Source organism: Oryzias latipes, chromosome 6, assembly GCF_053564925.1.
Source record: "Oryzias latipes strain Hd-rR chromosome 6, Olatipes_Hd-rR_3.1".
In the NCBI taxonomy this organism is placed as follows: Eukaryota; Metazoa; Chordata; class Actinopteri; order Beloniformes; family Adrianichthyidae; genus Oryzias; species Oryzias latipes.
The window spans coordinates 21,556,829-21,571,826 of record NC_136242.1 but is presented as its reverse complement, the minus strand read 5'-3'; the positions used below and the strand labels follow the sequence as shown (position 1 = coordinate 21,571,826).

Sequence of the window (14,998 nt, the reverse complement as noted above, 5' to 3'; positions counted from 1 at the left end):
TATTTAAAAAAAGCGCGAACTCTGGAAAAAAGCGCAACATTTATTTTAGGGTACATTTAAATTTTCCTTTTATTTCTTGAATCTTCTTCAGTCTGTTTTATGTCATCGGGAACGGGTGGCCCACACTGTAGGCGTTTGACTCGCTTTGAAAATAAGCCACAGGTCTTTTTTTTGTTTTCCAAACTCTGAATCCAATAATTCGCGCGCTTTTGGTGCTAATTTGTGATCGTAGTATAGGACAGGTGAGATTAATTGCGCATATTTGTCGCGTAACCGCGCAGGCGTGCCTGTGTCTTCTCTTGTAAACGAGACTGCAAACCATATCCATAAACTATTAATCAAATAGCTCTAATAGCCCTTGAGCTCTAAATAATTTTTCAGCTCGGGTGTGTAAATCTCAGCAGGAGTACGCAGCCTGCAGCTTTTATTTGCTTTACTTTGTCTTTTAAGGATTATCTGCGTAACAGCTCAAGTGTCAGGAGCTCTTGCAGTCGCGCAGACGTGACCAGGAGTGGCGTTGCAGCATGTTGCATCTTTCTGTGGAAGGTGGACAGGCGCACAAATGGTGGAGCTCGGGATATAAATCACTGCCTGTCAACTGAAATCAGCCCGTTGAGTGTGGACATCACCCCACACCCCCTTGAGATCCAATGTGAGGCTTTCCTCGTGATCCAGAGCTCCGGGCAATGTTATGTTTTGTCCACTTATGAGGTGGAAGGGTGCAGTGGGATCTGCGCGCTTTTTGGGGGTGTTCTGTAGAGCGCCGCCGTTTCCAATGGGCAGCCATGGATAACTGGGTGTCCGCAACGCATCAGAACCACAGCCTTCATCATTATCAGCAAGAACAAAACCATAAACTGCGCTCGTGCGCACGTGGCAGAAACGGCCCAAAAGTTGATGAACTAAGCATCAAATGAGCCAGTTTACTGGCAGAGTTGAAGCACTTTGATGGGAAGTCTGTGAATGAGTGATACTTTATAAAAAGCGGAGAAATTAGACATAACTTAAATTATTATTATTTTTTAATTAGGTCTTATCTTTTTTTTTCTTTTTGGTGATCCGGTCTGTTTTTCTATGTGCGTAAAAACGCAAAACTTGGGTATTTCCTGCAATTTTGGGTGAGGAGTCCAATGAAATGTTATTGTCTGCATGGCGCTGCGCCTCATTACAAATGCTATCCTATTTCTGCAGCCTCAAACACAGAAAACTGACGCCCCAAGACCTGAATTAAGGACCGCAATTTTCATGGGAAATACCAGCGCCTTGCAGCAAAATAAAAAAAGATAAAAAATGAAGGCGTCGAGCGGCCAGTTTCCTGATTGATTAATTATTTTGTAATTCATTAATCACTTTCACAGGGCAAAAGGGCAACATCCTGCAACAGCAAATTGACTTCAGTTCCCCCCTCTGAAACCGACCACACACACACACACACACACATGCACGCACTCACTTTATACACACGTTTGGGAAGTAAAGAAAAGCCATGAAAAGCTGGTGTTGTCAAATTCATAAATTATAATTTAATACCAAGAACAAATTTACAGCAGAATGCTTGTTTACAATAAGCTAACACAAACAAACAAGAAATGTGTTCAACTATAAACTTTCACACACACTCACATATATCACTTGCAATTAATAATAATAATAATGGTAATAATGATCATAATCATAAAAAAAGTATCTATACGATATCAATACCCTGCAGTCATATATTTTTATATATTTATATAAAAACGTGGGTCAGTTTAAACTGTTCATAATTACAATCATGTATCATTCTCTGGTCCATTTGTGGCCACGAACAGCCAAACATCAGTGTTCAATCAGTGATCCCTTTTTGATTCAACCACAACATGCTGTTTGCGTGTGTGTTGAAGGAGCGCCTCCAAACAAGAACAAAATGCTAGCTTCCAGACACACACACTCTCACACACACACTTTCACACAGCCTCTCACGCGCACCACGGCACCTGTCAAACCAGACCAAAAAAGGAGCAACAACACTGAAGTTAAAATATCAGCTCCTTTTGTTTTGTTTTTTTGGTTGTTTTTTTTTTGTTGTTTTTTTTTTGTTGTTTTTTTTGTTTACCAAAAACCTGCTCACCCTGTTTAAGTCTGTTGCCTAATAATCAATGCTGTTTCTTTCTTTCTTTTTTTCCTTTTCTGCTTCTTTAAATACAAGGGCTGGTTTGTACTGAATGCACAGAGAATATCTATACAGTCAAAAAAAAAAAAGAGAAAGAGAGAGAAAACATTTACATTTATATATCAAAGGTAAAATAGGTTAGTGACCTGTGGCCATGCATTCACAGTCTAAATATACATGGAAACAAAAACATTTGTAGTAATATGTATATACATTAAAAACATAACTTTCAGTGCTACTAGCTAAGTCTGCCACTCAATTTTGAAGACGTATTACCAAGGAAAAGAAATGGCAACCACAGATTTTTTTTCTTAATCACATATACTTTGTATAAAGAAAAACTCATTGAAATGTACTGACCTATATTTACAAGAATACTGCTTCTAATCAGGGTTTTTCAAGTGAAATACAAGACTGGAGTCTAATTGTGCCCCCCTCCCAACCCACCCGCCCCACAAAATAAATCTTGAAGTCCTACTTTAACAGCGTTTTGATAAGAAATCACATTATGCTTGTCAGGCACTTAATGCTTGTAGTGGATAAAGGGTGACATTTCAGGGAAACTTTAATAATACTGGCTGGACTTCAAACTTTTATGACCCCTTGACCTCTCCAACTTTTTAAAAAAAATTTTTAACAGATGCTGTCGGTGCAGGTTGAACCTCTGCAAACCACCTGAATCTGAGTGTAACGGAACGACCTGTCTCTAATACATCCCTAACCGCTGGCGTCTATATACCAAATTCAGATCATTTCTGCCTGATATTTAGAGTTTTGTCAACCCAACAAGTTTGTGAGAATCCAGGTCATAATTTCTAAATTTTGAAGTAAATTCTGTGGTTTTCTGTTGGGGGTAAAAAAAGCCATTTCCACAATTAAAAGCTAAAAATGTTCGCTGGGTCATAAAGTTGGACATGAACTCCAAAAAACACCTCCCTTCTTGCCCCCAGATGGTCTTCTAAAATATAAGTGCGCTTGCAGCATTAAGCCTATTAGATCATGAGCCTATATTCTCCTATTGCTGTGGTTTTAATTCTTTTTAGAATTTTTTTTTAAACATTACTTCACCTTTTCAAAATAAAACATTGTCTTAAAAAATAACATCACCTGTACTACAGAAATCACATAGGCCGGTTTGTAACCAGAAAGGAGAAAGAAAAGAAAAAAAGAAAGTACAAAACACAGCTATACATTAACACAGGACAAGTCATTTGAGAAAAGAAAGTGTACTTTTGTAGTTTCCCTTTCTCTGTTTTTTTCTTTCATACCCAAATGTTCCATTTTAAATGCACTTAATACTTAAAATTTCCTCACAAGGATCAAAAAATCCCTTTTTTGTATTTTTTCTTATTTTTTATGCTCGTTTTGTCCTTTTGTTATAAAAATGGATCAGAGCAGGTTGTTCTGCGTGAACACTGGGAGCTTGTATTTGCCATTTTTGAAAGTTCCGAGGATGTCTCAATTTGACTTATTTTTTCGGAGTGGGGGGGGGGGGGGGGGTTGGGTGAGGGGGAATTCACAGTCATTTTACGTCAATGTCTTTCTTCATGAAAGCCAGCCCCGTTTAACAGCCGGTTAGTTTTTTTTCTTTTCTTTTTTTTTTTCATTTCTTCCTTCCACAAAAGCAGCTATAATCATTGTAGTCTCGCAGCCCCCCCCTCCCCTCCCTCCCACCTCAGCCCCACCTTTTGTTTGTCCTTCTTGGTTTACTGAATTGACATGTAAGGCCAGTTAAAACTGCTCCCCGAAAGCAACATATCCCTGATGAGAGTTTCAATTGGGGTTTTACCTACCAATCGGACGAAAAATAATTGTTCTATGACCGAGGAAGAGACTGTGCGAAGGGAAGGCAAGCGGAGTAACAACTTCCCAAACCGTGTTGGCTGGTTGGGATACTGGCTCCGGACATATTCCTCCAGGGCGCACTGGGACTTCTCTTGCAAACTTTCCACATGGGCCACATCTGAGAGGCCACAAGCATCTGAGAGGGGGGGGAAAGCAAATAAACATTAATAAAGTGTTTCTCTCAGCAGGAGTTTTTTTTTCCCACTGTGGGAATTCACCACATCGAAAACAGATAACCTGACATATAGAAACAATTTTATTTTATTGTACTGTTTTAGTTTTATATATCAATATTTTTAAAGCATTGAGATGTTCTTATTTTTATGTGTAGTAAGACATACATATTTAATAAATGATTAGACACATCAAACACACCCATAGGAAATTAAATTAAATTAAATAAAAAAACATATATTTAGAGAAAACAGAAAGTAGACATAATGGATGATGATTTTCTTATTTAAAGATTTAAAAAAGTTTTAATATAAAAAAAAACATTTTCCTTTTCGCTATTCGCCGCGATAATACCCTTGCAATTATAAGAAACATTTTCTATGTTTGTAAGAAATTAAAAAAGGACTAAATAATTAAGTGTTTTCATGGTTGAAACCTGCATTTCAGACCGGCCTTTCTTTCTCAGTTGGAGGCAGAGCGGGAGGGGCAGGAGGGGGCGGGAGAGGGGGGAAAGACAGGGAGACCTACTGACCTTTAGTGAGCTTAGATTTTAGCACAAAAAGTGGGCCTACGGAGCTGCTGACACATTGCAACATCAGGCTCTCTAAAACATTTATCTGCTGCTTTTGCTGCTGCGCGTGCGTCAAAGCGCCAAATACACTGGTCAAGTTTGTAAAAGTTTACGCACGACGTGGAGCGAACCAACATAGAACCCAAGACGTCTCGTTCAATGTCCAACATCAAGTCTGTGGGATTCAGGTGTGGGAGAAACCCAGCAAGCCAAAAAGGAAAGTCTAAACATAACATTAAATTGTTTAAAACGTAGTTTTTTTATGAGGAGGACGCGCTTTTGACGTTTTTTGAAAAACACTCTTCCACACAAATTATTATGATCATTTTCTCCCTTTAATGCGGTCCTGCATCGCGTCCAGAGGCGCATTCAGCTCTACAATGCGCAAAGGGTAATTCTGCAAATAAAAATTAAAGACACCCCCCCCCCCCCCCCCCCAAACACACACACACACATCACTCCAATCTCCCTATTCCCTTCACTGCGCAGGATCACACAATACTGCTCGACATTGACATATTTGCAGTTACAGTAAGCGCGTGGCTTTTTGCCTCACGTGTGTGCCCCGAAATGACAAGAGAGCGTCAAAACCTGCGCTTTGCTTTAACTGTGCGCAAACGGGACATTAGGCTTGTCTGTTTTTTTCCCCGGCACCCCTCCCCCCCGCAGTCTGACATCATTTATATCTGTCATTCCTCACAAACTAGACGTGGGGTACACACACGATGATAAATGGAAGCTGGAATGGAAATTCTACTGTAGAAATAATCTGCGGGTTAATTAATATTTTTTTGCAGTTGTTGGATCCTTATCGGTATCTTTACTTTTATTTTGCCTGTAATGTACGACTTGTGTAATCTGCTTTGTGGTCATTTTAATTGAAACGCATCCTCTATGGCCGTGGTGCATTCATGTATCAGATAAATAAATTGATTAATCAATTTATTGTACATTTTTGCAGCCTATAGGTCTTATCCAAACGCTTATTGCTAAGGAAGCTGCTTATGTGCACATCTAGTGGATGTTTATCTGCAAGCAACACCCTCGAGCCTGCAAATATTTAGGTCAGCATTGATTCGCCTAATGTCAGTGTGCAGGTTAGTGACATTCACACCTCTGGAGGCCAGTTTTCTTACCTGTGGTGAAGAGCACAATTGCCTTCAAGCAGCTATATTCAGCGGAGTCAACGTGCAAAGCTTTGAGCTTCTCCACTTGTTCTTGGAAGATCCTAATGTGGTCCATAAAGGCCACCACTCTGTCCGCGGACATGGGGGAGGCGTGAAGGCCAGCCGCCGCCAGGAGGGGAGCCACATGCAGGGGCATGGAGCACTGCGCAGCGTTGAGCACAAATAACTCACTCCACGTCAACCTCAGCAGAGCCACCTGGTCAGTGATCTGAAGGTCTGGGAAGAAGGGAATATTCCTGGCCCACTCCACAGCGCTGAAGAGCATCCTGGCTGCAAGTTCACAAATGTTCTCGATGCCCATGATGTTGTTGGGCTGCATGCACTGACTGCCATAGCGGGACGTTGGGTAGGGCTCCGCTCTCAGCAGAAGAGAGATATATCCGGATAAGTAGGAATGGCAGTGGAGTGGGTCTCCATTTGTCAAGGCGAACTGGCCGTGGTGTGGCTGTGTGGGTGGCACCCGTCCCCTTTGCACGGCTGCAGTAAAAAGAGAAACTACAGATATTGAAGCCTGAATTCTACAAATCACTCTGATCATCAATTATATGAACAACTTTGGAGAAAATGCAAAGCAGAGCTGTGGCTCCTGTGAAAAGAAAAAGGGTTACACACACACACACACGTACACACAAACATAAACTGAAAAATCAAAAGCGTCTCAATAATTATTGACAAATGCAGCTAAAAAAAGGAATTAGTTAGATTTTAAACACATTTCTTAGTTTATCTTATACATCATGAGCTGAAGGAACACAAAGAGGACAAGGGAGACCTCACACGTTTAACCCTTAACCTACTTAGCAGTTCATATAGCTTACCATACATTGTAGTCGTATTTTGGAGCAACTACTTGAATTATTTCCTGCCTTAATGCGCAGATTTTGCATCCACATTTCAATGGACGCGTGGAGGGGGAGGAAGCCTCCACATCATACGCGATCTGTTAATTCGACACTCGACATCGGAGCGCAAAAATAATAATAATTATTATATTGTGTGCATTTATTTTTCCCTCATGGTCTGATTGACATGGGATTTTCCTCCCTCTAGGATCAGGATTTGGTGTTCTTTGCGCCAACATCGTAACGCAACGCTAAAAAGGCAGATCCGGTCAGCCCCGTCTCAACCACAACAGAGCGGCTCCATTGCACGCTCCTGACGCACACCCTTGAAGGGAACAGTCGGGAGAGAACGAACTGAGGGAGGCGGGAGATGGGGGGCAGGGACACAATAAGCGTCTGGAAAGCTACATCAACGCACAAAAACACACACACATGGATAAGGGGGGGAAACAAAAAAAGTCCCAATACCTTCCCGTCTCATGCCGACTTTAAGGCATTTTTTGAGGCGGCAGTACTGACACTGATTGCGGTGGTGCTGGTCGATTGGACAATTCCGGTTGGCACGGCATGTGTAAGTGAGGTTCCGTCGTACGCTCCGTTTGAAGAAGCTTTTGCAGCCCTCGCAGGTAAACTGGCCATAGTGTTTGCCGCTGGATTTATCCCCGCACACCACGCACTCGATGTGCTGCGGCTGTTTCTCCGACTGCTGCGTCGTCTGGTTCGTCGGCGTGGGCTGCGTGTTGTTCGGAGGTCCCTGGACCGGAGTCTGAGGGGTCGGAGGGGCGACCTGGGAGCCTGTCAGATTCAACTGGCCCGGCTGGGGGGTCGGAAGGGATAGTCCTCCTTGGGTTTGCGAGGAAAGGGTGCCTTGGGGGTCAGCCACATCGTCCTGTGAGCCTCTCCACACTACCATTGCCATATCTATCAGTCAACGTAAAGAAACTTTTTGTCTGCCGTTTTGGTGTCGCGGTGGATGAGGTGTCAAGGAAATGCGGCAAAACTGTGTCTGTCAGGCGTGCACACAAAACGTCAGCTCTCTCCAACGTTGAATCCACCGTGAATCTCCCGAAAATGCCGAAACTGTGAAGCTGGTGGAGACGAGGCACGTTTTCAGAACTGATGCGTTGGCGAGCTGAGTCGCTGCCTTGCGCTTAAAGGCCAAGTCCAGGGGCGCTTACAGTCAGCCATCCAGCACAGCAAGCAACGAGGAAAGGTAGGTTAAATATTAAAAAACAAAAGACTCAACCGAGGTAGCATGGACTGGGTGATGGAGCAGGCTGGCTGGTGAGACCACTCCCGCAGCAGCATGAAACAATCGGCGCTGTAGCAGCTACTATGAAGTTCCAGCACAATTCTTGCAGGAAAGAAAAAAACTGGGTGAAAAACAGAAGAAAAAAGGGAACTGCGTCTTCTTCAATTATCTCCTTGCGCCAGAAAGCGCGCAGATAGATGAAGCCAATGTTTTCAGAGCTTGGAAGATATGAGGACAAACTCTTCTCCTCCAAAGCGGGACGCACCACAAAAAAGAAAAAAAAACCTCAAAAGATCGCAACCTACAAACCTCCTCCGTGCACTGAAAAATAATAGGAAAAGGAGTGCAGAATCAAAGTGATCAAATATGTTAAAAAGGCGGAGGTTAGGAAGTGATTTGCGATTGGTAGGAGCCGGGCTGGCAGAATGCTTTCTCTCTGATCAGCTCACTGAGCTCTCTATATAGTGAACTTTGACACGACTGCTGCAACTTAGCACACGTTACCATGGAGATCAGCTGCCATATAAGGAAGGAGAGTGTGTTTGACTGGTCAGAGCTCAAGGACCTCCCCCTGAACCCCATTGGCTAGTCGGCACTTGTGCTACTTGGTACCTTGCCAGAGCCAGCATGGAGGTCGAGAGGGCCGCTTGGTCCTAAAAAGAGACGTGTTCTGGATTCATTTTAGATCGCCCAGACTGGAAAAAATATACAGAAAAGTGGACTGGTAGGCTTTGGTTATTACATGAGCAATAATATCTGCCTCATTTCGCGATGATAAATCCTATAGCAATAAGTTCATAATAGGCTCAAACCTCCAGAGCTGCCCTCTTGACACAGATCAACCTTGTGTGGATGAACAGTTTTTCTGATCCATTCAGAAGGCTTCTCATAAAAGAAAAAAATATACATTTCATTTTTAAAGTCCTTGCAAATAAATCAGCATATTTCTTTCCTTGCAAATAAATCAACATATTTGTTTTTATGTTTTATTTTTGGGGACAAATAAACCTAAAATATGCTTTATAGGTTTCTCTTACAGAGAAAAACACAACCACAATAATTTAGTCTTTGTATTTTTCAGTGCAGAGGTTGACTCAAAGTGCTTCAAATTGCACTGCGATACATTCTTCACACTCTGGACCTCTTGTGGAAAAGAACTCGGAGTAAAAATAGTGATAACCGACTTGCAAGCACATCCCGCAGAACAAAAAAAACACACACAAAAAAACGTACAAATTAAATAAAATACAACGATAATTAAACAAAAGTCATATTCTCTGCCATCAAAACTTGGATGTTTAAAGATAAACATTAGAAGTTAGAAGTTCAAACACAATATGCAATTAAAATGTCACTTCAGGTCAAAGGCCAAGCTTCTCACATTCAAGAAAAAAACTAAAGCACACACACATTAAAGTAGGTCTTTTCTGAGCTGTCAGATGCTCCCCAGAAATAAAGACTTAGTTTAAATTGATGACAAACAAAGCAGAGCACCCCTTAAAACAATAGTTTTTGTTCAGGAGCAAAATAATCATAATAATAATTTTTATTCTTGCAAATTCAGTCAAACTGTTTTGCTTGGCCACAGCTGGAAGCTATCAAGCTCAAACAGCAGGTACAACTTCAGAGTCACAGAGATAAACTTACAGCCTGGTCAGTGTGTTAGCCAGCAGAGAGGACCTGCAGCAGCTGCATGCATTGTCTCAGGATCTATTACAGTATATGGGCGCCCCCTAGCGCACGAATTTTACGCGTCCAACCAGATTCAATTTAGAGCAGCCGTCCGACAAGGAAACAGCTTCAGTCTCGTCTCTCTCATCGACCAAACTAATGAGCAGCACTTAAAAATGATGTTTGTTTAAATTCTGTTTTACATGACTTGGACAGCAAAGCTTTGCGAGTTGCCAAAGTTGGATTTACTTTTTGCCTCTCCAGTCAGTCCCTGGGGCGCATTTAGAACAATCACGTCTTTGTTCTAAAACAAATTCGCCGATTATATTTGTCTGCATGACTATTTTGTCGCCTTTATTTACAGATCCCGTGAACAAGAGGAGTCTGTAAATAAATTCTCCGAGATGATACGACTCACCGAGGAGCCACTTTTTAAATCGAGAAGTAAGTATTTAAATCATATTGTGCCATTTTAGCAGCATTTTATTGCTTATATTTATATTAAATATTAAAATAGTTAAAAACGACCGCACAGCCTTTCATTTAAATGTAATATTTTCTGCTGCAAACGGATCTAAAAGCGTCTAAAGCACAATGCGGTGCGTAAAGAACGCGAACAAGTCCGGGTATGTTTATGCGTAAAATCTAACACTTATTGGATTAAGTAAAAACAAACAAACAAAGAAAAACTGCACAATACTAATCCATTAAATCATTTAATAGACAGGAGTCTTTATTCTTATAGCATACAAACCTACCAAATGAATATGATGCAGATTCGTCCGCAGCGGGATGCATCTTCTCTCTTATTCAGAATATATTTAGTCTTCTCTTTATGTGAAGAGTGCTCTCTGATTGAAACTGGCAAAGCTTCCTCTCCGATAGACGGGAGCAAACACAAAAAACCCACGATGTTTATTTGGAAAACTGCAATGTCTGATGGTCATGCAAAAACTTTGCAGAGCCCGAAACGAACAAACTGCTTCACGTCATGTGTTGATGAGCGAGCTATTAGAAATATGAGGCTTGGTCCGAGCAGAAAGTCATTTGTCTGCGTCTAGGAAATGAGTGGCGGACTGGGCTTTTTTCTGCAGGCAAGAGTTCCCCCCGTGCGCCTTTTCTCTCCTACAGTAATGTAGCCAAAGCGCGCTCGTACGCCGCTGCTTTGTGTGAGCTATTGAGAGGGGAGGGAGGGGGAGGGGGTTGCAGTTAGGACAGACACCTGTCTTTTCGTGTGGCGGGCGAGGTGGTAATATTAGAGTACGCCTATCAGGAATATATGAGTGCTTTAAATCGAGTTGGAAGTGGGAAAATAATAAAAATAATATTTACGATACAAAATATTTAGAATGTTACGGGAGCCTGTGGGGAAAACATTACTATTATTATTATTGATATAATTATGATTCTTTCCGGATGTAACAGTATTTTAATTAAGTTGTACATGTAAGGATTTGTGTTAAACACCTTAAAAATCAACCTAAACTTTTTTTTTTAACAATACACCCCCACCACCTCCACACGTTTCCAGCCCGTCACAATCCACCTCCTGTCATTTGCCCCCGACATTCCCAAAGTTTCCTCCTTGCGCTCTTCTCCCTTCAAGCGGAGGATAAAAAGCGCTTTACGCACAGCGAGCCCGCGCGCACACAACAATAAACACTGCCCAACGGGACCAGAATCGATTAAGGGTAGACAAAGGATGTCGCCTGCACTAAATATTTACTGATCACACACAAATAGCTGGCTCTTTAACGATTTCTCATGCTCCGGCTGGGAGAAAGGACTAAATCGCTTTATTATTGTTGGTAAAACAAAGCGCACTGAGAGGCAGGAGTAGAGATGTGCTGATTGGAGTGACTGCGGTTAAATTAATCGATAGGGAGGTAGATAGTTTAGATTTACGGGTTTGCAAAGAAAGAAAATTTAACTTTCACTTCCATGAGTTAAATTTGCGCGCTCTTCGTGGCGCCTTAAAGAGCAGAGTTTAGTATCTGGCAAATTTGTATCTTAAATCTTTAGAAAAAAATGACTGTCCTTCCGACGACTCACCTCTATTGTCACACTGCAATAAAGTGAATACAATAAAATGCACTGAAGAAATAAATAAAATGACCAATCTTATCTGCGCCTTCTCCAAATCCACTATGCAGATATAGGACACTGACCTGGAGGTCTTCCTGTTCCCGGCCTGATTAACCCTTTCAGGAGCAAAGGTTAACCTGGCTAATCAACTTCAAGAGTCTGATTAAATTAGAAAACTGTGGATTTAGAATAAAAACTACTTAAAGCACGAAAAATTCAAATCTGAAGTTATAAATGTGGACCCTTTTTACAGCTGATGTAATTTAAAATATATATATAAAAAGCAGAGAAGTGTGTTCCAAAAAAAAATTAAAAGTGATGTTTTTTTTCTTTTTTTCGTTTTCAGCTTTCCGTGTGCATCAAACCTCTTTTCCACGCACTAATAGTTTCTTCCTGCTTGATACAGATCACCCCATTGATGGCGACTGGACCCAATATGCCATGGCATTTTTATCTGCAACATTGCATAATAGCAATCAGCAGCCTTTAACACTCCAGTAAAGGTTGTTGCTCTTGTCTCATGCTGACGCTGTTACATTGGTTGTGTGTTAAGAAAACGGGTTTAAGTGTCTGCGTGTGTGTTTTGCTTCATTTACAGAACATCTTATGAAAAAAAGTAAGGTTTCAAAAGGTTAAGAGGCAGCAGAATTTCCATTTAAAACATTAAAATGCAGTGATTTCTCCACTTTCTACCTGCCTGTATGTCCGCCTGCCTGCCTCAAGGGCTGCTATCTAAAAAGGGAACGATTCCAGATAGATAACCATGGTCAATTTGTGAATGACAGATCATAATGCCAGTTTCAACAGATAGGAATCAATTTGTCTCAATGATCGCTCTGTAGGCTAACTGCCAGTGTGCTCCTGATGTATATGGAAATGTTTATTGTTTAAATCATTGCTGGCGGGTCTGAAGTGATCAAAACTGCAGATAGGAAGATGAGTGGTGTAAACAGAGCCTTGTTTTGGCTGCTAAAGACTGCATCAATAGTGCATGCATGGCGATTACTTCAGGCAGCAGCATTGTAACAGCGGTGGCCACGGGGTCAATGGTTTAACTCTGAGGACTCGCTTGAAAAGTCTGTATGGAGGAATTGTGTGATAAGTGCTCTCTAACCCCCAGAAACTACAGCTGAAGCACCCTTCGGCGCAGCAGCTTAAATCCCATCTGTCCCGGTGGAGCTGCATGGTGACCATCAGTGCTAAACTGCGGTTGGACTGAGCACTTACGTGTCTCTTTGAGTCCCCTCTTTTCTCTTTAAAAAGAGGAGAGTGGGCCGTCGACTCGCCACAGACTCCTTTTTTTTATGCTCCTGAAGTGACAAGGTTTTGGAGATGACAAGTGAGAAAGCTGTGGCAGCATTCAGGTCTAAGCCAGACATGTGGCCCCACAGACCGCAGACAGAGGATTGGATTACTGTAATTTAAGGTGTAATGTGGTAGCACCAGGGGATATGTTAAATGTCCACAGAAGTATTTAGAAGTTTAACTTGAGCTTATACCTTTTATTTAGCGTTAAATTGTGCGGTTTATTTTCTAGAATCTCAATTCTAATCAGACATAGTAGACACACATTAAATTAGCTTTAATTTGACCAATTTGTTACAGTATCTAACTCAAGTAGATTAGATTTATTTTTATTTTTCTTAATTCTTTTCTTGTTCAAATGCATGTTTGTACATTTTCATAAAAAACGTGTCTATACTTATGATGCTGTAGCACAGATTTCTTGCAGTAAATTGGCCACTTATGAGTTGGAATTTCAGCTAAACTAGCTAGCTACACATTATTTTATGTTCACTGGGCCCCACTGTCAATTCTGTGTCTAATAAAGTTTTACATATTATCTGTCTTGATTGCTTTTCTCTGCACACCCTAGAGTAAGGATTAATCTTTCAAGTTCATTTAAAAATTGTAAATCTCCTTTTTTTGGTGAAAATTCCTTATCTCTTGGCATGTTGCTTAAAATCTACAATGAGGAGTTAGAGCAGAACTTAAAGGGATGCCTCTAAGTGTAGGCCAATAATATTGAATATAAAACCCAGGCTCTGCATGTGCGATTTAAATATTCAAAGTGCAGTTCTTTGTCCTAATCCAACAACTTGTAACATAAACATATTTAGTTGTAATGTGGTTTATGACATAGGTTACAGATCGACATTGATGGGATTTTACTCTCTGGGCTTTGTTGTAGGCACAAAGAAGATTGTGAGAATTTTACATCAAATCCGGTCACGCCCAAGATGGAACACAACAAGAGGACGCTCTTGAGAAAAATAACTGCTCGACCAATAAAGTGGTTTCTCACAGAAATCTCTGCAGAAGGTCACTTCTTTATCACCAATAAAATGTTATTTACATCTCCGGTTTTTGTGAACGCACCTTTTTGTATTAGAAGTATTTTTATCTGAGGTTGTTCAGCTCTATTTCATTTAGATTATTTATAGACTGATGAAAGAGAAATGAAGAAAGATCCAAATGGAGGTTTTTTTATCCATAACAAAATAATGAACAAGTTTGCTTTTGGATGTGATGATGAGCTCGGGGGGAAATTTCCTTTATAAACATACTGACAAGAGTTCAAACACTTTATGCTGGTAAAAAAAAACGCAAACATAAGAATTTCTCTTCTAATATGTGAAAGTTAAGAAGGAAAGTTCAAATGTTGTCAAATGTTTCTTAAACTGATCAAGACAAATACTTTTGCTCATGATTTTTCAACCTTTTTAGATCTTTCAAATCTAAAGCAAACTTGAATCACATTTTCATATTGTGTTGGAATGTTTCAAAGAATGATTAATTTAAATGTCACAAGCAGTTTTGATACACGACACAGATACATGCTTAAACAATATTTTCAACTTAAGTAAATATGTTTTTAGTATTTAACAATTTCTTATTGATGTTTTCCAATGTAGGACAATTGATGATTGCTTAAATATTCCAATACTTCTGCATCATGTGAACTGTTAAAACTGTTCTCTGTGGGGAATGTAACTTGAACATGAATATCCATGGTTACCGTACACCTAAAAGCCTGATGGCATCACAGATTAGAGTCAAGGCTTTTAGTTTCCTCCATCACTGAAGGATATGTGGTGGTTAATGTAAAGCTGTAAGAACATGAGGAGGAGGTGTACGTATCAGCTCTGACTGGCATGTTAGACTGTAACAAAATGAAAACCCCAGCGCTGACACTTGATAGCTCCCTCTGTCTACTCC

At 40.8% G+C, this 14,998-nt stretch overlaps 1 protein-coding gene and 1 long non-coding RNA gene across 3 annotated transcripts; one reads left to right on the top strand and one right to left on the bottom strand.

The window, feature by feature from the left end:
• Nucleotides 1-1,500: 1,500 nt before the first annotated feature.
• Nucleotides 1,501-8,517, bottom strand: nr2f2 (nuclear receptor subfamily 2, group F, member 2). Of its 2 annotated transcripts, none has more exons than XM_004069659.5 (3): nucleotides 7,240-8,517; nucleotides 5,879-6,406; nucleotides 1,501-4,133 (listed from the first exon to the last, which is right to left on the bottom strand). In XM_004069659.5, the coding sequence occupies exons 1-3, from the start codon at nucleotides 7,688-7,690 to the stop codon at nucleotides 3,859-3,861; spliced, it is 1,254 nt and encodes a 417-aa protein (XP_004069707.2). In that variant the 5' UTR covers nucleotides 7,691-8,517; the 3' UTR covers nucleotides 1,501-3,858. The 2 variants fall into 2 exon arrangements, with proteins under 2 accessions (XP_004069707.2, XP_004069708.2); XM_004069660.5 differs by having other exon boundaries at nucleotides 5,879-6,424; nucleotides 7,240-8,484.
• A 178-nt stretch (nucleotides 8,518-8,695) lies between these two features.
• LOC101172898 (uncharacterized) lies at nucleotides 8,696-14,141 on the top strand. The gene is made up of 2 exons (XR_177396.5): nucleotides 8,696-10,138; nucleotides 12,186-14,141. It is a non-coding gene; the product is annotated as an uncharacterized LOC101172898 (long non-coding RNA).
• Nucleotides 14,142-14,998: the final 857 nt, after the last annotated feature.

Coding starts and splice junctions, on each gene's coding strand:
- nr2f2 (XM_004069660.5), bottom strand. CDS start 7,690: ATGGCAATGGTAGTGTGGAGAGGCTCACAGGACGATGTGGCTGACCCC. Junction 6,425..7,239: donor AGTCGGCATGAGACGGGAAG/GTATTGGGACTT, acceptor CAATATCTGTAG/TTTCTCTTTTTACTGCAGCC. Junction 4,134..5,878: donor AATTGTGCTCTTCACCACAG/GTAAGAAAACTG, acceptor CCCCCCTCTCAG/ATGCTTGTGGCCTCTCAGAT.